At 42.3% G+C, this 22,774-nt stretch overlaps 2 protein-coding genes across 2 annotated transcripts; both read left to right on the top strand.

The window, feature by feature from the left end:
- Positions 1-9,533: 9,533 nt before the first annotated feature.
- Positions 9,534-16,522, top strand: pnisr (PNN-interacting serine/arginine-rich protein). The gene is made up of 12 exons (XM_058418058.1): positions 9,534-9,584; positions 10,823-10,934; positions 11,018-11,215; positions 11,353-11,591; positions 11,769-11,919; positions 12,012-12,199; positions 12,671-12,799; positions 12,939-13,038; positions 13,559-13,612; positions 14,435-14,611; positions 14,955-15,864; positions 16,178-16,522. The coding sequence occupies exons 2-12, from the start codon at positions 10,847-10,849 to the stop codon at positions 16,206-16,208; spliced, it is 2,265 nt and encodes a 754-aa protein (XP_058274041.1). The 5' UTR covers positions 9,534-9,584; positions 10,823-10,846; the 3' UTR covers positions 16,209-16,522.
- A 1,927-nt stretch (positions 16,523-18,449) lies between these two features.
- On the top strand, positions 18,450-22,742 carry coq3 (coenzyme Q3 methyltransferase). Its single transcript, XM_058418061.1, has 6 exons — positions 18,450-18,718; positions 19,961-20,113; positions 20,239-20,338; positions 20,435-20,683; positions 21,123-21,282; positions 21,822-22,742. Exons 1-6 carry the CDS (start codon positions 18,549-18,551, stop codon positions 21,968-21,970), a joined length of 981 nt encoding a protein of 326 aa, XP_058274044.1. The 5' UTR covers positions 18,450-18,548; the 3' UTR covers positions 21,971-22,742.
- Positions 22,743-22,774: the final 32 nt, after the last annotated feature.

The following is a 22,774-nucleotide window of genomic DNA, read 5'->3' as shown; positions in this document are numbered from 1 at the left end:
CTGAGGGTTGTACACCTACATTCTCTTGTATCTTCTCCTCATTTGTCCTTAATGGTGATAAATTCATTTGGAACTTGTTTTATTCACCTTCATAGTCAGTAATAATAATAAAGTAGTCAGTATAATTAAGTGAGAGGGGTTGTATTACTGTCTCTAATGTGAATGAATGGAGTCCTGGTGAAACCAAAGCACTGAACAAACTTTTTCTCATATCTTTAGTTTGTCCTTCGTTTTCAGGTGTTTCGCTCTGTTCATAATGTCTGGCTGAACAAATGGAAATAAATGTCATAATAATTATTGTTTTATGTAATTATGTAATTAATTTCGCTGCTGTTTTTCTAAGAATATAGCAAATGCATTTTGTTTGGAGGGACGGAGGGAGGAAGAAAGAAAGAAAGAAAGAAAAACAGAAAGAAAGAAAGAAAGAAAGAAAGAAAGAAAGAAAGAAAGAAAGAAAGAAAGAAAGAAAGAAAGAAAGAAAGAAAGGAAGAAAGGAAGGAAGAAAGAACTCCTGGACTCTTGTTTCTCTTGGAATCATGGTTCATGTTGACTGTTGAAATATACTGAAGTACACTGATCTCACTGCCATGATGAACCTGAGAGAAACTTCTGTCCCTACACAGTACTGCGTAAATGACAATAAAAGCTTCTTGACTTGACTCGACTTATAAGATGGCAGAATTGTAGCCTTAAATAAATGCACATTGTCAGCAACGGCTCACAGAGATTCTGATATTAAGGGGCCCAGTGTGTGGCAAAAAAATTCATGACACCATTACAATCATCGCCAGCAGCCTGAACTGTTGACAATGTTAAAATGCACTAAATGTAAATGTTTGAAGAAAGACGCTTAAACTCACTGTAAGACATGTTGGAGGATTATTGATGCCTTGTGGACATTTTGCTGCTGGTGTTTCAAGGCCACATGGGAAGATAGATGGCATCATGAATTCTGATTAATACCAAAATATTTTATCTCCGAGTCCGGTTTACTCTCTCTCTCTCTCTCTGCTCTGAAAACTGCTCTGCAATTGTGACTGGTCAAGCTCCAGCCAAAGTACATTTTTGATAAAGTAGCTAGCTAAAATTAAAGATAATAAGGAAAACTACAGATATAGAAAGCACTACTAACTCAATGCACTACTATTTGTTCCTGGATGCTATTTAGCTAGACCGCTACAGTAAACCATATACACTATATTGCCAAAAGTATTCGCTCACCCATCCAAATAATCAGAATCAGGTGTTCCAATCACTTCCATGGCCACAGGTGTATAAAATCAAGCACCTAGGCATGCAGACTGTTTTTACAAACATTTGTGAAAGAATGGGTCGCTCTCAGGAGCTCAGTGAATTCCAGCGTGGAACTGTGATAGGATGCCACCTGTGCAACAAATCCAGTCATGAAATTTCCTCGCTCCTAAATATTCCACAGTCAACTGTCAGCTGTATTATAAGAACGTGGAAGTGTTTGGGAACGACAGCAACTCAGCCACGAAGTGGTAGACCACGTAAACTGACGGAGCGGGGTCAGCGGATGCTGAGGCGCATAGTGCGAAGAGGTCGCCAACTTTCTGCAGAGTCAATCGCTACAGACCTCCAAACTTCATGTGGCCTTCAGATTAGCTCAAGAACAGTGCGCAGAGAGCTTCATGGAATGGGTTTCCATGGTCGAGCAGCTGCATCCAAGCCATACATCACCAAGTGCAATGCAAAGCGTCGGATGCAGTGGTGTAAAGCACGCCGCCACTGGACTCTAGAGCAGTGGAGACGCGTTCTCTGGAGTGACGAATCGCGCTTCTCCATCTGGCAATCTGATGGACGAGTCTGGGTTTGGCGGTTGCCAGGAGAACGGTACTTGTCTGACTGCATTGTGCCAAGTGTAAAGTTTGGTGGGGGGGGGGGGATTATGGTGTGGGGTTGTTTTTCAGGAGCTGGGCTTGGCCCCTTAGTTCCAGTGAAAGGAACTCTGAATGCTTCAGCATACCAAGACATTTTGGACAATTCCATGCTCCCAACTTTGTGGGAACAGTTTGGAGCTGACCCCTTCCTCTTCCAACATGACTGTGCACCAGTGCACAAAGCAAGGTCCATAAAGACATGGATGACAGAGTCTGGTGTGGAGGAACTTGACTGGCCTGCACAGAGTCCGGACCTCAACCCGATAGAACACCTTTGGGATGAATTAGAGCGGAGACTGAGAGCCAGGCCTTCTCGTCCAACATCAGTGTGTGACCTCACAAATGCGCTTCTGGAAGAATGGTCAAAAATTCCCATAAACACACTCCTAAACCTTGTGGACAGTCTTCCCAGAAGAGTTGAAGCTGTTAGAGCTGCAAAGGGTGGACCGACGTCATATTGAACCCTATGGATTAGGAATGGGATGTCACTTAAGTTCATATGCGAGTCAAGGCAGGTGAGCGAATACTTTTGGCAATATAGTGTATCAGTGAATTAAGTAGTGAGTCTTTTATGCATTTGAAAAATAAGGTTTGGTATATTAGCTGATGCTAGCTGTTTGGCTAAATATCTGAGCTCAGCTGCCATTCTCCATCAAAACAGCTAGCTATTTTGGTAATAGAATGCTTTGGTGCATTAATACAACAGAAAAACAGCTAATTTTAGTTTAGCCATTTAGGAAGGAAGGAAGGGGGAGAGAGAGAGAGAGAGAGAGAGAGAGAGAGAGAGGGAGGGAGGGAGGGAGGAAGGAAGGAAGGAAGGAAGGAAGGAAGGAAGGAAGGAAGGAAGGAATTTTGGTTCCTCAAAAGAAATTGAATCTTAAAGTTAATCTTAAACCCTCAAGTCAATAGATTTATAGGATTATAATTTCCCGGATTGTAGATCTTGTATATGGTTTATGAGTAAAACAGTAGTTCATTATCTGATTTAATACATATATACACTTAGCAGTCACTTTATTAGGAACACTGTACTGACCATACTAGCTAAAGTAACAGGGGGATGTGTTAGTGGTTAAAGTGTTGGGTTACTGATCTGAAGGTTGTGAGTTCAGATCCATCAAGCTACCAACCCTCAAATGTTTGTTGCTCTGGATAAGGGTGTCTGCTAAATGGCCGAAAAAGGTAACCCGCTAAGGACACCGGTTTCTTCTTTTTATACTCTTCTTTGTGGTATGGAATCATGGTTCATGTTGACTGTTGAAGACCACTGAAGTACACTGATCTGAATGCACATGGTCAGCAATAGCCCACAGAGATGTTGATATTAAGGGGCCCAGTGCATGCCAAGAAAACATTCCTGGCACCATTACAATCACCGCAAGCAGCTGAACTGTTGAGACAAGGCAGATTTCATCCACTGATCTATGCTGATGACACCAATTTTGACCCTTCCAGAGAAAACGGAGATGCATCAGACCAGGCGATGTTTTTCCAAACGTTAATTAGATAGTTTAGATGTACTGGTAACTGCTAGCCCCTGTATTCCTGTTCTGAGATGCTTTTCTGCTCACCATGGGTGTATAGAGTTATATAATATAGAGTTTTTGTAGACACCCTTTCCAGAAAAAAAAACATGACTAGCCATGTAGGCTAAGATTTACGGTGGTTAATTCATAATAATTTATGTTTTTGCATAGACAAAGAATTTTTAGTCATCTCATTCAAATGAAATAATCACAAATGAAGCATAATGTATAAAGCTTTAATTGTCTTTATGTTTATTATTATTTCCTAATATTCAGCTTTTTATACTGAGGGTTTTTATCCACTTCCTTTAAAAGTAAACAAAGTTAAGGACAAGGTATGACATATTCATGGTTAAACACAGACGTTCCACTCACATGGAAAGGTGGAGGGCTGTGCCTCTTGTTTATCCTGCACACAGGTCAAATCAGATGGGTTCATGAAGTACAAGAACATTGAACAGTATTATTACCAGTCCTTACCGCTGGCCTTTCAGAGCAAACATACTCCTCGTCCTCATGATGAAGCCTGGATGGTCCAGTCTCCATCTGCAGAAGATAAGTGGTGCTAAACATTACTCAACCTCTGGTCAATTACCCGGCCTAATCAGACCATTATAAGATACTTACATTACTTTTAAGCTATAAATGTTGATGTTGGATTCAGAAGTGTCAGTACATTTTTGACTTCTCTAGTACGTTTAGCAAGTGAGTTTTCAAAAAGGTGTTGTATTTCTTACAACAACAAAAAAAGCCTCTAAACCAGCAGTAGTAATAATAAGTTGCTCTGGATAAGAGCATTTGTTAAATACTGTAAATGTAATTAATATAAATTTTAGTTTCTCCTCCAAATCAAATTATGGAGAAAATGATGATAAAGTTGAAGATGCTGTCTCCAATTTAACACAGCCTACTGCATTTCCTGGACCTGCTGTCTCTAACAGAACAGGGCCTTCTGCATGTCCTAGATCTGCTGTCTCCAACTGAACAGGGCTTACTTCATGTCCTGGACCTCTTGTCTCCAACTGAACAGAGCCAACTGCATGTCCTGGACCTGCTGTCTCTAACAGAACAGAGCCAACTGCATGTCCTGGACCTGCTGTCTCCAGCTAAACAGGGCCTACTGCATGTCCTGGACCTGCTGTATCCAACTGAAAAGGGCCTACTGCATGTCCTGGACATGCTGTCTCTAACAGAACAGAGCCTTGTGTATGTCTTGGACCTGCTGTCTCCAGCTGAAAAGGGCCTACTGCATGTCCTGGAGATGCTGTCTCCAAGAGAACAGGGCCTACTGCATGTCCTGGACCTGCTGTACCCAACTGAAAAGGGCCTACTGCATGTCCTGTCTCTAACTGTAGAGGGCCTACTATACCCCTTTCAAAGCTTACAGAGCCAGAACATGGACAGGGTCTATAGCAGAGCCTGGACTTGTTGACCCCTCATTAAAACATGGGCTACATTTCTTGTTCATGCTGTCCTCTACTAATACTGTGTCCTGGACCTTCTATACCCCATTAAAACAGGCCTACCAGATAGCCTGCACTGTCTATCCGCTACTGGACAAGGTCTACAGCAGAACCTGGACCTTCTCTTGGTCATGCTGTCCCCCACTAAATTGAACACAGCTTATAGTGCATCTTGGACCTGCTGTCCTCCAGCAACCTGGGTCTGCTGCCACCCAACTATCTATCTACAGCAAAGCCTGTCCCTTACTCACCCTGAACTGAAGCAGGATCTACGGGAGATCCTGGAGCTAGTGTCCTCCACTGAACTGAGCAGATTATATAGCAGAAACCAGACCTACTCTTTGACTATACCTCTGTTACAGTCTCTCAGTCTGTTCACTTTTCCCTCCACTCACTCCATTCAGCAACAACAACTGACTTGCTACAGCATGTGGGGCAAAACAATGCTGGGAAAGTGCTAACCATCAGAGCCTCATACTGTTATAGAGTTAAAGCTAGAGTGGATTTTTACCCAGCAAGGCTGCCAGATCAAAATCAGCCCTAAAACCAGCAGAGGAACAAAAACTCCCTCTAAATTCTATTCACAACTTTACAAATACATTACATTAGCACATTTACAGCGCAAACACCACACAATACATATCCATTCATTTCAGTCATTCATCAGGGTCACAGTGGATTTTAAATCATCTATTCAACCTGGAGAAGATTAATATTGTTAATATCATGTATAGCAAATGTCAAACCTCTAATCGATGTGTGGAAACAGTTCAAATTTATCCTCAGAAATCTATGGACCTGCAACACTGGGTCACAGTGATCGTACAAACAAGAGACAGAGAGAGAGAGAGAGAGAGAGAGAGAGAGAGAGAGAGAGAGAGAGAGAGAGAGAGAGAGAGAGAGAGAGAGAGAGAGAGAGAGAGAGAGAGAGAGAGAGAGAGAGAGAGAGAGAGAGAGAGAGAGCAATTACTCACAATGCACCACATTTCCCAGAAATGACTCTGAGACTCTGCATGGTTTCCCTCCAGCAGAAAACCCTTTTTCTTTACTTCTAATGTACTCTCTCTCTCTCTCTCTCTCTCTCTCTCAATCTGATAGATGTAATCAACATTTACCAAGAAATATGGTAATGTCATGCATTATCTAGAGCTGCATTAAAATGGCATGAGATGTCACTGTCATCATCGTCTTTATGTAATTTCAACAGTCAATCATCTTGCCATTTCGGTATACGTTGGCTTCCTCCAAGACGAACCCTATTGTTAGAAGATAAAAACGATAAAAAGGATGCACTAATAAACAAAGCAAAATCCATTCCTTGCTTGAGCTTTAAGTGCCAATGATGTGAAAAGAAGTTAAATATTGGCCATGTGGGTGTATGTGAATGCTAACATCAATTATCAGACAGTGGACTACTGATTAAACGGTTATGAGATCAAATCCCAGGAAGCTGACACATTTGGGGCCCTTGAGCAAAGCCCTTAACCCTCAACTGTTCAGTTGTATAAATAAGATAAATGTAAGCTGCTCTGGATAAGGGTTTCTGCCAAATGCTGTAAATGAAGCTATAGTTTTATATTTCAAAGCTCTATTTATGGTAGAGCAATGTGATAAACTTAAATAGCATTTTGATGCCCAAAACTAGACAAGACTAGAAATATGTAAAAATGGGCACACAACTGTAAATAGCATTAAAACCTAAGAATATACGACGATCAAGTATAACATTACGAGCACTGACAGGTGAAGTGAATAAGACTGATGAACTTGAACACACAAAATGAACATTTTGTCCTCAAAGTTGATGTGTTAGAAGCAGGAAAAATGGACAAGCGTAAGGATTTGAGCGAGTTTGACGAAGGGCTAAATTGTGATGGCTAGACCACTGGATCAGAGCATCTCCAAAACTGCAGCTCTTGTGGAGATATTCCCGGTCTGCAGTGGTCAGTATCTATCAAAAGTGTCTTTTAAGTCCAAGGACTTAAAAGATCTGCTGCTAACATCTTGGTGCCAGATCCCACAGCACACCTTTAGGGATCTAGTGGAGTCCATGCCTTCATGGGTCATGGCCGTTTTGGCAGCAAAAGGGTGACCGACACAATATTAGGCAGGTGGTCATAATGTTATACATGATCGATGTATGTAGGTATATCGAATCGTATCAACTCCACACACCGATTTTAAGAACTTAATAGAACACGGTACTGCTCCTAAACACCCATACTGTCTAAAATATTTGTAATTGGGGTTGCATACTTCCTAAAATTCCTATCTTTATGGACTCAAATGCACAAGAGCATTAATAAGAACTGGCACTGCTGTTGGGCAAAAAGATCTGCTTCAATTCATCCCAAAGGTGTTCAGAGGAGGAAAGGTCAGGGCTTTGTACATCCTATAATGACACAGCTACGTGCTTGGAACTTTGAGGTTGGGGAAGACCCACGCATGGGTGTGACACCCAGGTATTTGCAGTAGAGTATGAGACATGTTGAACTTTTCAATGTCATTGCAGTTTGACGTTGAAATGAAACGTTTGTTTAGTTTTAGACTTATTCTTATTCTAAAAGCCATGTTCAAAGGAAACATTTGAGGTAAGTACACCAAACTATCTCAGGGCACAGGTCGAGATTGTTGTAGAGAAGAAGTCACACGGCGCCCTCGTGTGGTCAGAACTGGTCTGGCACTTCACTTTCTCTTCACATCAGGTACTTATATAATAATACGTCGTTTTGTTTTGGATATATTTATGGTTTGCCAAATGTTTTAGATTTGTACTGGCATTTTAAAAACCCACTGGCATCTGTTTATTAGTTTTTGGGGGCATAAAATCGTCCTATAGTAACAATAATGTTGAACATATAACAAAGGCATTAGATTTAAACCTGTAAGTGGAAGGACACACTACTTAATAAGTTAGCTTTGAGTTTTATCAGTAACCTGACAATCTACATTTTTGTCTGAATGACTGAGAGAGAGAGAGAGAGAGAGAGAGAGAGAAATTAGAAAGGCTGGTGAGAGACTGTTGGCTGTTTTAATGTAAGCAATACGAGGAAATAGGTGGACTGTTGGACATTCCAGTTCATTCAATGTACCTAGAAATGGATAAAAAGGTAAGCTGACAAATTTCTCTTGTAAGACTGGTGTCTCAGACTCTCTGGGAGTTCAGTTATAGGAAAATAATCTTTAAAAATAAATAAATAAATAAATAAATAAATAAATAAATAAATAAATAAATAAATAAATAAATAAATAAATAAATATTCAAGGTGGTTGCAGGCGCCATATAATTCCAACCTTTTTTTTAAAAAAAAAAAATTTTTATCTGCTATTATTATAATGCAAACAATTTGTCATTAAAGCATTCAATATTTAGAACAATTCAAACAAAACAAGACACAGAACAAATTTACAAAACTAGTACATTATAGTAATTGTAGGAATACCGCATGATCATAAACAAATCAACCAACAAAGAGAGAAGGAGAAAACAATTAATACAAAAAGGGGGGGGGGTGCTAGAGGGTCCATTTAATTTTCATAGATAATGCTAAATTCACGGCATATAAGAAGTTTTATTCCATTATTTTTTAATGCATATGCTTTAGTGAAAGGAGAACATTATTTTCTTGGTCTCTTATGAAAACAGGAAAAAAAAGAAGGAAGGTCTGGTCTTTAGGGTTTTTACATTTGTGAATAAAGAACTTCCCAAGTAATAAAATGACATTTACAAGGAAGTCAGCTTTATTATCAGGCAGCAGCATGCCAAATATAATATAATGGTGGAAGGGCATGTATTTTAGTGACCAACCAATCAAGCATATCATCCCAGAAAGCTGAAGAGAAATCACAGAAGGTAAATAAGTGTTAGGTTGTTTCGGTATTATCCTCACACACAAAACACACACAATTATTGTGATCCATACTGAATCTTTTCCTCAAGAGCTCATTTGATTGTTGAGGAATTTATAATGGATTTCTTTAGATATAATTCCAACTCGTCGTTGATCCATAATTTGCCTATAACAGCGTTCCCCCATGTCTTATGCAGTAGTTCTACAAACTAAAAGTCCCATGCTGTGTATTAAGTGGCAGGCTCATTTGTCTTGTGAAGCCACGGCATCCCTTAGGGGGAAAACATCTGCTTTTAAAACAAAACAAAACAAAACAAAACAAAAAAAAAACAATTCAGTTCGATAGCAAAATTATTTTTGTTATTAAGCAGCTAATATCGTAAATAAAAGAGCGTTCTGATAAAAGTCCCATTCCTACCTGGACTTTAGGGACCGCCAGGGGGTGGGGATGTTTGGAGGGGTTCAGAGGGTCAGTTTGAGCTGTTTATGGTAAAGAAGCAATTTAATTGTATATGACCCTTTCTATGCAAAAGCAATAAAAAAAATTAATCACAAAAAAATAAAAATAAAAGTCCCACTCGCGCCTGGACTTTGGGGACCGCTGGGGGGTGGGGATGTTTGGAGGGGTTCAGATGGTCAGTTTGAGCTGTTTATTGTAAAGAAGCAATTGTATACAATTGTATGTGACCCTTTATATGCAAAAGCAATAAAAAAATTTAATCACAAAAAATAAAAGTCCTATTTGTGCCAATGCGAAGCGATTCAAACGCATCCGCTTTGCTTAGCGAAAAGCACTTCCGGTTAATCAAATAAACGCCATTTTCTGTGCAGGCCGCATCAGAGGTAGGGGAGCGCAGCGGATTGTGCAAAAGAAATAAAAATACAAACATTATACGCTAATAAGTGATCATATTTTTAGAATATTTGCACCTATCCTTTTCGAAATGCGGGGATGTTAGCGTCAGTGTATGTTATGAGGCGACATTTTTTTGCTTTTAATGCATGCCTGTGTTCATATTCGAGGCCTAGCATTAGCGTTAGCATAGCAGCGCCGTATAACGCGTTTATAACAGCGCTAACGTTTTGTTATAACTCCGTGTAATGTTTAATAGCTTCAAGGGAACGAGTTCAGGATTTGTGAAGTCAAGGAGTGGTGAATAAATATATATGGCGGTTTATTGGGCTGGAAGAGATGTCAGCTTCAGCTCTTATTCATCCGCTGTGTTGTCATAGAGCTGGAGTCTTCTGCTCGTTATACTCTTGTGCACGAGCCCAGAGTCCATCGGGTCACTTCTCAGTGTTTTGCAGAAATGTTTAATGCCATAGTGCTTTAATTAACACACAAACAGTAGGTCTGAATATGTTGAGGGAAAAGCGGTTAATCGCACGATATTATTTTGCTCTTTATTAACCATCACGGTCAATTCAATACACGCCGGTTTTAAAGGAGATGTTCACTTCCAGAACAAAAATCTACTAATAATTTCTTCACCCCCTGGTCATCCAAAATGTTCATGTCTTTCTCTCTTCAGTCGTATAGAAATTATGTTTTTTGAGGAAAACATTTCAGGATTTTAGTGAACTTCTGTGGTGCCCGCGAGGTCCAAAATACAGTTTAAATACAGCTTCAATGAGCTCTAAATGATCCCAGCCCAGGAAGAAGGGTCTTATCTAGCAAAACCATCAGCCATTATATATCAGTATACTGTCTAGCACTAGCTCTGGGATGCGTATCTGTGACGCTATGTATTATGTATTGGAACTCGGGGGCACCATAGAAGTTCACTAAAATCCTGAAATGTTTTCCTCAAAAAACATCATTTCTTTTACGACTGAAGAAAGACAGACATGAACATCTTGGATGACAAGGGTGAGGAAATTATTTGTAGATTCTTGTTCTGGAAGTGAACATCTTTAAATAATTTGTGTGCGCATGAATGTATTTATATATGTCCCCCCCTTTATCTAACACAAGCCAAAGGTCATGTAATGGGGAAAACAGAGTGGTTGAGATGAGCTGCATAGTTGGAGTATGTGGTTTGTTTACCCTGGGTTTAATTTTCTGCTTGTTTTTCTTGCAGGCTAAGTGCATTGAAGATTTAGAGATGTGGGACCAGGGAGGTCAGCCCTGGCAACAATGGCCTCTGAGTCAGCAGCAGTGGATGCAGTCGTTTCAGCATCAGCAAGATCCAGGTAGGTGACTTGAAAAAAGGCAGTAAGGTTTCCAGAACCATGATGGGCTGTCTCACAGAATCTCCCGACTGTGTGTGTTTCAGGTCAGGTGGACTGGGCGGCTTTAGCTCAGGCATGGATCGCGCAGAAGGAGTCGAGTGGCACCACAATGGAGCAGCAGCAGCAGCAGCAGCCGCCGCCGCCGCCGCAGCCTAACGGGCAGGACACGGCGGGACTCGAAGCTCATAACAATCACACAAACTTTCAGAATGACTCCAGTTTTAATAGGATGTGGCAGCCAGGTAGGCAGTTCAGATCTCACAGGTTGTGTCCCAAATGATGCATTAGACACCATGTCTGCCATGGCATGTCTGTGACCTTTGGAACACCTTCGTGATGTTTATTTATGATCTTTTTTTCCCCTTTTGCTCTTGTGTAGAGTGGGGGATGCACAGCCAACCTCCTCCTCCTCCCCCGCCTCCCGCAGATCAGACCTGGATTCCCCCAGCGCCGGCGCCAATGGACATCGTAAATCCATCCGAGGACAGTAACAGTCAGGACAGCGTCGAGTTCACCAGTGACCCGCATCACGTCTTTAACCAGAACAGTCATGGGTTCAACAGCGGGCCAGAACACTACCCTGTCGCTCCTATGGCAGTCAACCAGTTTGATTATCAGGTATCACATAGGTGCAGGTGTATAAAATACACATTATGATAATATTAATGTTATCACTTGTGATCACTAATCGAAGAGTGTAATCTGTTGACTATAACTTCAGCTTATGGTATTAGTTTTAAAGGTAGTATTAAGTATTACAGGTTTTCTTATGGAGATTACTGTTTTTATGCTCAGCACGGAGCATTTGGTCCTCCTGGCACTGGGTTTCCCCCACCATTTTGGCCCGACGGCCCTCAAAACAGGCGAGACAGGATGCCAGGATTCAGACCAGAACGACCCAGATCACCTGGGCAGATGGGCATCAAAACAGAAGCACCAGTTATTGGTAAGGTTTTATGATATAATATATAAATATATTTCTTCCTCTTTTCCTGCGACGTTCATTCTTGATGTTTTTCCTCTCGATCTGGAACCCAGACGCTGTGAAAAGGCGCACTCTGCCTGCGTGGATTCGAGAAGGCCTCGAAAAAATGGACCGTGAGAAGCAGAAGAAACTGGAGAAGGAGAGGATGGAGAAAGAGCGTGCTGAAATGGCTCACAAAGAAAAAGACAACGAGGCCGAGGAGGAGGGAGACGGCGTCCGGTTACCACGCAAGAGCAAGTTTGTAAGTGTTCGCTCACTGGGACCACACCCTCTTCAGCAAACATCTTACATCCTTATCAAATCGAGATCCAGAAGGTGGGCGTGTCCCAAACCGCATCCAAGTTGGCATAGCCCGTCAGGCGACATTCTGACGAGCGTTTAGCGCGTTATATCAGCCAGCTCCGCTAACGCCTGACAGAACAAAGGATGGATGCTAAACATGGACTTCTCTCTGATTACCTAACCAACCTATTTGCATAAAGTGAATGGAATATCTGGTTGGTTTTCTAGTAGAGGAGATGAGATTTGAATCCCCCATAGGGGAAATTCAGATTAACGCAGCAGTGCAAGTGAAATAAATAACATAAAGAAAACCTAAAAATCAAAAGAAATAATAAAAAATAAGAGAAACAAATCTTCTCTATACACATATTCAGTCTCATTGTATTTCTGTATATGTGAGGTATAGATATGTGTTTAATTTCTATTACAGGACAGTGATGATGAGGATGGTGATGAAGGTGACGATGCAGAGGAAAGCGTTACGTTGAAAGTCCCATCTCCTGTACATGAGGAGCAGAGCGAGCCGGAAATGACTGAAGAGGAGCGAGAGTTTCAGCTGGTCAGCCCCACACACACACACACACACACACACACACACACACAAGGCTTGCACTGAACTTAATATCCATAACTATAAATGAAGCTTACTTTTGCAGATTAAGGTTTATAGTGTTCCCCCCCCCCCCCCCCCACGTCAGATGCTGCTGACCAAAACGCTTCTGACCGAAGTTCTGCTGGAGGTGACCAACGAAGAAATCGTCCGCGTCGCCTTGGAGACGCATCGCAAAGCCGGCAAAGGTCTGAGTCCTCTCCTCTTTTTGCCCATTCAGCTGTGCCTTCCATTTTAGCAATGAAAGCAAGACGCAGTTGCTCACACAGTCTTTGCTGACCGTTTGTTTGATTTCCCAAAATGTGAAAGCCTAAATTAGATGAGCTGCTAATAATGTTTATAACATCAAATGCAAATGCAAAAAAATAAATAAATAAAGGAGAAGGACAAAAAAAAAAAAAAAGCTGCAAGATGAAAACTGTTACTAATGGATCGTCTTTTTCCCAGAGACACACTTCATTAGTACAGATTGGTTCTCTCCCTCTACTGCTCTGTGTATGTGTTTGTTTGTTTAACCCTCTTCTTCTCTCCATTTTTTTGTTTTGTTTTGTTTTGTTTATTTGTTTTGTTTTTGTTTATTGTGTTCTTGCCAAGGCGGCGCTTGTCAATATTGCGTTATCAGTGTACCCTCCTGTCTAGAGGCTTTGAGAGAGAAAATGGTGGCTTTGTGTTTTAACATGTTGTTCCTGTTGTTGATGTGAATCAAAGCTCCTGCAAAACAGCTGGCACAGTCCAGTGCACTGGCTTCTCTGTCCTCCCTCGGTAAGTGTACACTTCCTCAGACGGGGGTCAGGGTCAGGGGGGGTCAAAGGACAGGGCTAAGGGAGGGGGATCTATAGAGGCATAACTTTCTTTTTTTTTTTTTTCTCTCTTTTTAAAGCTGATTAATGAGCAATCATGTGCTTGCTGTTCAGTATATTAACATTAGTGTGAGGTTAATAAACTGTGTAATGAATAATTAAGAGCATGCTGCATTACCCAGAAGGACACATTAGAGACGGTGTGTGTGTGTGTGTGTGTGTGTGTGTGTGTGTGTTTGAATGGTTATTTGTCTGTTTTATCAGCAAAACAATTTAATGATAATCTCCAATATAATCTTATGCTCATGGCAGTCTAACACTAACCCCACACTGACTGTACGTTAACTTAACGCCTTAACATGCACCTCGGACCTCATGCTAATGCTCTCGTGTACACGTCATGCTAATCTAACAGTTAACCTCACACTTCTATAATGCCAGCTTCATGCTAATCTCACACTTGCCCTTATTAGGCTAACGTCACCTCAGTGTTAGCTTGAGTTAAACACGGCTGTCTTCAAACCGGAAAACAAGAGTAGGCCGTCAGAACGAACACACACATCCTACAGTTTATGGTTAAATCTCTGTGTGTGTGTGCGCGTGTCTTGTCTAACTCTTCATGTTCCCGTAGGCAGGACTGGTGTTTGATATTTAGTCTTTGCTGTTGTTGCTGATCATTTGTGAAAAAAAGAAACACATTAAAATGGTTCAGGGTTGAGTAAAAGGCTGTAATGAGTTTTTTTCCGGCGATATTTGATAATAATAAACAATGTTACGGCTGCAGGCGGCCTCGGGGCGTACGGATCAGACGAGAGCGAGGATGAACGTAGCTTGAAGGGCTCGGACTCGTCCGATACGGACGAAGAGGAGCTGCGGCACCGGATTCGCCAGAAACAGGACGCGTTTCGGCGCAAGGAGCAGGAAAGACAGGAGCTGGAGGAGCATGTTGTTACTAACCCAGGTAAGAGTCTTATTACTCCAGACTTCCTTTCAGGTCAAAGCTGCCCTGTTGACCGCTTTAACCCCCTTGGCCAATCTGTTTGCCCCTTCAGCATCCAGCCACCCAACCACCAACCTAGTTGTTTGCCCTATTTAATCTCCAGCCACTTCATCTGCCCCTTTAACCACCAGCCTTGTTGTTTGCCCTAAATAATCTCCAGCAACTTCATCTGGCCCTTTAACCACCAGCTCCCCTTTTTGCCCCTTTAACTACATTTTTTATCTCTTCTTCTGTGTCATAAAATATGTTTGGTCATTATGTCTGAGAATGTTAATTATTTTGTATTTGTGTATTTTTTTTCTAGAACCCCCAGGTCTAGGAAGCAGGGAAAGGGAGCGAGAGAGTCATGAGGATGAGCCGTTAGATTCTAAACACAAACAGGAAGTTAAGGAGAGGGAGGTAGTAGAGGCAGGCCAGAGGTCAGAAGTTAGTGAGGTCAAGCATCCAGAGTCACGCCGCAGCCGTACGTCCTCCTCCAGCTCGTCTTCCTCTTCTTCCGTGTCCTCGTCTTCCTCCTCCACGTCATCCTCCTCTTCGTCCCGTTCTTCCTCGCCGCGCAGAAAGAGACGGCGCAGTCGCTCGGCTTCGCGTGGGACTCGCAGGCGCAGCCGCAGTCGGAGTTCCCGCAGGAATCATTCAGAACGCGGTGACCGAGAGAGGAGGTGGAGCAGTCGCGACCGGAGCTCTGCTCGCTACAGAAAACGCAGTCGCAGCCGTGATAGACGGCGCAGTCGCAGCCGCAGCCACAGTCGAAGGAAGAGAACAAGAAGCAGAGACAGAGAGAGGAGGAAAGAGAGGAGTCCAAGCCGTGATAAGGAGAAGAAGAAGAGGGACAAAGAGCTAGAGAAAAAGAAAGACAAGCAAAAGGCGAGGGAGAAGGAAAGGGAAAAGGAAAAGGAGAGGGAAAGAGAGCGAGAAAGGGAACGAGAAAGAGAGAGGGACGCTAGCTCAGCCAGAGAGGACGAGAGTAGATCCAAGAAGAAGCGGCGAGAGAGCGACACTATTTCCCGACAGGACAGCAGGTCTAGTAGAAAGAGTTCGGCCAAACCGAACAGGAAGTATTCAGACTCTGACTCCAGCAGGTCCCCATCCCCTGAGGTTAGCAAAGGCAAAAAGTCTAAAAAAAACAAACGTAGTCGATCAAGGTCAACGGAAAAATCGCACAAGTCTGGTAAGAAGGCAAGCCGCAAACACAAGTCTAAGTCGCGATCAAGGTAGTATCCATTTTTATCCTTTTTCCTTTTTTTCCCCATATATTAAACCTTGTCCATGGTGTAACATTGCATTAACGTTATTTAACGCCTTAATTCCGCATATGCACTTTTACCCATTTTATCTATTTTTGAAAATAGATTTTCAAGACATAGAGCAGTAATCCATGTTGTACTGAGCCATTGTACATTTTAACCCTGCTTCGTGTTTCCGTTTTGTGTTGATGCTACAAGCTGTGAGGTGTGACACCGCGAGTGCCAGGGCGAGATAACACTGACTTTCCCTCCGTGTGTGTGTTTTTCCGTTTCTCCGCAGGTCGAACTCCCCGAGCCGTCGCAGGCGCTGAGGATTCCTGCGTCTCTCACTTATTTTAAAATTCCATGAGTTTAAAAGGGCGCGTCTCGTTATGGAGGCCGCGTTTGTAGGTGAACTCTGCACTCAAACCCACACTGTAAATACGTGTTTGTTTTTAAGCGACGTCTGTGATACGCAAAGTTTCCAACGATAAGGTTCTTTTTTGCCTTGTGTCATGAAAAGACTCAGCATTGGTAGTTCATACAGGATCTCGAAAGCTGTAACATTTTAAAGCCCTCAAGACGAGGGACAGAATTCATCTAATGTAAAGTGTCCAATAAAATAAGAATGCTTTTTTTCTGTTCAGATTGAGTGTCGTGTTTTTTATTTATTTATTTATTTATTTATTTATTTATTATTATTATCTTTTAGTGTAATGTCTTGGTGTCGCTGATTAATCCCTGCCTTGGATGCGATTCTCATAGGATACAGGGAGTAAGTGTTTAGTTTTTTTGGCCACAAGTTTGTGAATCTTTAAGGCATAGCAGACCTCTGTAAGGCACTTTAGCCATTTATTCTAATCAGGATCAAAAATCGATGACCATCACTAACAAAATGTTTGAATGGGAAGTTGATTTCAAGGACACCAATGTGTACACACACACACACACACACACAGTCACACCTTAGTTTAGGGGCAGATGTGGCAAATCTTTATACCAGCATACTTTTTGGAAGGTGGTTAGGAACCAAGGAACATGAAGATGATGCTCAGACACACCACACAGACAGAAACTGATGCTCAGGATCTAACACCCCGGAACAATGATGCAGAATGTACAATAGCACTTTCTGTGTTACTCCATTAGTCAGCCCTTCATGTCTGCTTTGCTCATTATCACTTTTTGTTTTTGTCTTTTGTAATAAACCATACACTTTTATTGCCAAAGTTTTGGGACAGCGAGTTTGGTGTGGAGGAACTTGACGAGTCCTGACCTCAACCCCATAGAACACCTTTGGGATGAATTAGAGTGGAGACTGCGAGCCAGACCTTCTCGTCCAGCATTAGCACCTGACCTGACAAATGTGCTTCTAGTGGACTGGTCAAAAATTCCCATAAACGCACTCCTAAACCTTGTGGAAAGCCTTCCCAGAAGAGTTGAAGCTGTAAAGGGCGGGGTCAACTCCATATTACATTCATGTGCATGTAAAGGCAGACGGCCCAGTTTCTGCTATAATTCGTCCTAAAGGTGTTCTATCAGGTTGAGGTCAGGACTCTGCAGGCCAGTGAAGTTCCTCCACACCAAACTCACTCATCCATGTCTTTATGGACATTACTTTGTGCACTGGTCATGTTGGAACAGGAAGGGGTCATCCCCAAACTGTTCCCAGAAAGCATGAAATTGTCCAAAATGTCTTGGTATGAAGCTGAAGCATTAAGAGTTCCTTTCACTGGAACTAAGGGGCCGAGCCCAACCCCTGAAAAACAACACCTGAGTTCAATGATTTGGAGGCGTGTCCCAAAACTTTTGGCAATATAGTGTACTATTCAAATAATTGGTTTCTAGTGCCATGACCACAGTCGTGAATTATAACAAACTATTTTTATATTCCGGATAAAATTGTACAATTCTGTAAGTAGCTTCAGAAAAAGCTCCATGCAAATCTGCGTGACGTTTAAATGAATATGCAAATTATCCCACCACGTCATCGTATGGCGACGTCAAGCGACTCTTCCGAGCAAGCGCTAAACCTTTCACCTGAAACCATTTGGGAAGTTTTTCAGACTGCGCAATCACCTTCTGCTCAAATTTCTGCTCTAAAAGCTGTTTCATGTGTAAAATCTCTTAATCAAGGGCTCGAATAAAACATTTTTATCTGTCTATTTATTTATTCTTTCAATATCGACACACGAGGTTGCTATTAAGTTAGGAAATTCCACTAATAAAACATCACGAAGTACGGAAATAAATGCATTTTAATATATAAAAGAAGGGATTGTAGATTAATTGATACATATATAACTTATTTTATTATATAATTATTATATAACATACATATTTCCCCGGGAATAGGTTCAGTCTACAGTTAGCATAACTGCATAGCCGAACGCGACTAGTTTTGGAGAAAAGTGTGGAGAATAACATGTATATTGCTTTATTCCGAGTTTTATATATATATATATATATATATATATATATATATATATATATATATATATATTCAATCTATTTTTAAAAATTATAGAAACAGTAAATATAGAGTTGAGAGCCGGAACTGGTTTAACACTGCTCAGATTCCCCCCGACCGAAATCGGTGCCGGACCTGTTCGGTCACATTGAAGTACTTTGCAGTATATATCATGAAATGTGAGCTTAAATAAATCGCGGTGATGTTTTCTCAGAAATGTGCACGCCTTACTGGCTTTGTATTTAAGTACAGATTAAAATGGACGATACCTGTGGTAAAATATCCTACAAATGAATGTCAGCGTGTCAGAATGTCACACAGCAGCTGGACGGGACGTAAACAGCACACACACTCTGGGGGCGAGACGAGAGGGTGAGAAAGTCAGTTTCCCCAACAAAATAACTCGTATATTTCACATTTGTTTAGCGTTATTATACGCTTATGCAGTGGTCACGTGTATTATGTATCAAACCGTCATCGTTGCGCTGTTCATTTTGTTTTTACATTGAATAAAATTTTGATTTTATTACGTATGCACCGATCAAGCATAACATTATGACCACCTGTCTAATATTGTGTTGGTCCCCCTTCTGCTGCCAAAACAGCCCTAGATGGCGCTAGATGGACTCTACTAGATCCCTGAAGGTGTGCTGTGTTATCTGGAACCAAGATGTTAGCAGCAGTCCTGTAAGTTGCGAGGTTGGGCTTCCATGGATCGGACTTGTTTGTCCAGCACATCCCACACATGCTTGAATGGATTGAGATCTGGCAAATTTGGAGGCAAGGTCAACACCAGGTCAACAACAGCGCATCCTGGTGCCATGTGTTCCCCACATAAGCGACGCACATGCAACCCACCCATCCATGTGATGTAAAAGAATACATAATTTATCAGACCAGGCCACCTTCTACCATTGGTCCAGTTCTGATACTCCTATTGTTGCTCTTTCGGTGGTGCACAGGGGTCAGCACGGGCACACTTACTGGTCTGCAGCTATGTGGCCCCAAACGCAACAAACTGCAATGCACTGTGTATTCTGACACCTTTCTATCAGAACCAGCATTAACTTCTCCAGCAATTTGAGCAACAGTAGCTCGTCTGTTGGATCGGATCACACGGGCCAGCCTTCGCTCCCCACGTGCATCAGTGAGCCTTGCCCGCCCATGACCCTGTCGCCGGTTCACCACTGTTCCTTCCTTGGACCACTTTTGAAAGATACTGACCACTGCAGACCGGGAACACCTCACAAGAGCTGCAGTTTTGGAGATGCTCTGATCCAGTGGTCTAGCCATCACAATTTGGCCCTTCGTCAAACTCGCTCAAATCCTTACGCTTGTTCCTGCTTCTAACACATCGACTTTGAGGATAAAATGTTGACTTGCTGCCTAATATATCCCACCCACTAACAGGTGCCATGACGAGGAGATCATCAGTCTTATTCACGGCAGCTGTCAGTAGTCATAATGTTATGCCTGATCAGTGTAGTCATTAGTTGATTCATATTTCCTTGTCAGAAATGTAATTCACTTTCCCATATGCAGAGCACTCCACAATAAAGTGCTTTGTACATAATGTTTATTTGTCTAATAACAACAAACCCCTTTTTCTTCTAGTGTCCATATCCACAGTGTCCGTCCTCTCTCCTCCAGCACTCTAGACCCGGAGGAGGTCAGGAAGTTCCAGGTTCTGGCCAATAAATGGTGGGATATACAAGGTGAATTTGCCCTCCTCCATGCCATGAATGATCTCAGAGTGCCCTTCATCCGGTCAGTATTCACATTCCACATTCTTATTAAAATTCCACATTTACTGAATTACTCATATGATCACAGACCACAAAAGAAGGTGGATGAGGATATGCTGATCTTTCCCTCTGATCTTTTGCCTCCAGTGATAACCTGTTGACTGTACACGGTGGGGGTGAGATGGGTCGCCCCCTGGCTGGGCTCAGGATACTTGATGTGGGCTGTGGTGGAGGTCTGCTCACTGAGGTACCTCAACTTTATCTCCCACCAGCTTCTTTTTTTTGTAAACTAAACTCAGGTAAACTCACTTTCCACCATCGTTTTGATCCCTTGCTGTATTAGCCCCTTGGGAGAATGGGTGCCAAGGTGTTGGGTGTTGACCCAGTAGAGGTGAGCGTGAGGACAGCCGAGCTGCACTCATCCCTCGATCCTGCGCTCAGAGGACGAGTGCGGTATCGTGCATGCACTCTGGAAGAGCTGACTGAGGAAGAGGAAAATGAGGAAGCATTCGATGCGATCGTGGCCTCGGAAGTGGTCGAACACCTGGCAGATCTCGACACCTTCGTCCACTGCTGCTACCGCATGCTGAAGGTAACAATCACTCTCATGGTCACTCAAACCAGTGTCCCTGATTCATATTTGATCAGCTGGTCACACAGTTTGATGTACTGGTTTTACTAATGTAAATATAAGGTCTAATATAATGTAATACTGGGCAGCACAGTGGCTTAGTGGTTAGTACTGTTGCCTCACAGCAAGAAGGGTTCGAATCCCAGGTTCCAACAGGCAGGGGCCTTTCTGTGTGGAGTTTGCATGTTTGCATGGACTGGAGACCTGTCCAGGGTGTACCCCTGCCTTTCGCCCAGTGTGTGCTGAGATAGGCTCCAGCAGATCGCCATGACCCTAATTAGGAATAAAGCGGGTATAGACAATGGAAAAATAAATAAATAATAATAATATTCAAGGTTACACTATTCACTTTGTCAGGCCGTACTGAGCTGGGTGTGTGTTTGTGTGTCCGTGTGTCCAGCCGGGTGGGTCTGTCTTCATCACCACTATCAGTCGGACTCAGCTATCCTATGCCTTGGGAATCGTGATGGCTGAACAGGTGCTGCGTATTGTACCACAAGGGACACATCAGTGGGACAAGTTCATCAGCCCGGTGGAGCTGGAGACACTGCTGGAATCTTGTGAGTCACACACACACACACACACACACACACAGACTGGAAAGCACTTTACAGAGTACACAATAAAGAGCACATTAGAAGCAAACTGAATATTGATCAACTTTTTTATTCCATTCAAGGCTTGAAAAGCTGCTTTCATTGCTATTACACCTCGTTTTCAGTGAGCTGGGTTGGCATGACACCCTAGGAGGAAGGAACTACACACACACTTTCAAAAACATGAGCTTACAGATAGCAATGATCGGGTACCGTCGCTCTGATCGACCAGGAAGAGAGAGAAATTCTGGATTTGGTAGCCAGAAAACACAGACAAATCTGCTCACTCACTCACTTGATTACTGGCTACAGATAGCTGTGACATCTTCAGTGTTTAAACTAGTGATTATGGATCACTTATTCGCTTCAAACAGTATGAACGCTGAACGCAAGCTTATATTTACACTGTTATCTAGCCCCCATGTCCTAATTCGCTAATGAGCACTGTATATTGCTAATCATTTTTTTGTCTCCTCTCTCTCTCTGTCTCTGTTTTCTCTCAGCTGGAATGAGTGTTCAGACTGTCAGAGGAATGTTTTACAACCCTCTTTCCGGATGTTGGAGCTGGCAGAAGAGCACAGCCGTGAATTATGCGCTGCACGCCATCAAAGAGAAGGAGGAGCCACTTAATCAGACCCCTGCTGAGGATTAGACTTTTGTCCATACAGTCAATACAGAGTTACTCAGTGTAGGCTTTTAATACAGAAAACGTGTACATCATCACAATATAAATAAAAAAAATCCATATCAGAATGCTCTAGCCTCAATGTCGAATTAAAGGTACAAATCAAACATGATCTAACTAATAACGTGAACAAGAAACGTTCCAACCTTAACACTTCTTTTGTTTAAATTTTATTTTAAAATCTCAGCTATATTCATGGGCCCATTTTGAGAGACAGTGTTATGTCATACAATGTCAGATAAATCAGACACCAAGCACGGATCAATTACATTTAGGTTCAAGAGAATTGTGTACATTTCAGTTTGCTTGAACTATGGTTTAAACTGAGATAAAGCATTGATCCTTATATAGTGTTGATCTTTCGGCTGCTCCCTACGTGTGTGAGGGGTCGCCACAGCAAACCAACCAGTCCGCACAACGACCCTCCCATTTTATCCGCGCTTGGGACCGGCACCGCATCCAGTGGCTGGGAATCAAACCCGGGCCTTCCGTACGGCAGGCGAGAAACCTACCACTGAGCCACCAGCACCCTCTCCTTATGTAGTGTATATTATGTGGTTAATGCTAATTGTTTGTACTTTAAATTCAGTTGTGATTAAAAACTATTTTTGTGCATTGTGCCACTTGTGACTGACTCAGTAGAAAGCCAGAAACATGGTGGTGGTAGCATCATGTAGAGACAGCCTTTGTTGTGTTTTTCGGTGCATTTCCTTTTTAAAAATAAAATATGTTCAAAGTTTGGGATCTGTTTACATGGGCTATTTTGTGTAG

This window comes from Hemibagrus wyckioides, linkage group LG20 (genome assembly GCF_019097595.1).
Source record: "Hemibagrus wyckioides isolate EC202008001 linkage group LG20, SWU_Hwy_1.0, whole genome shotgun sequence".
In the NCBI taxonomy this organism is placed as follows: Eukaryota; Metazoa; Chordata; class Actinopteri; order Siluriformes; family Bagridae; genus Hemibagrus; species Hemibagrus wyckioides.
This window is presented reverse-complemented; position numbering and strand designations above follow the sequence as displayed.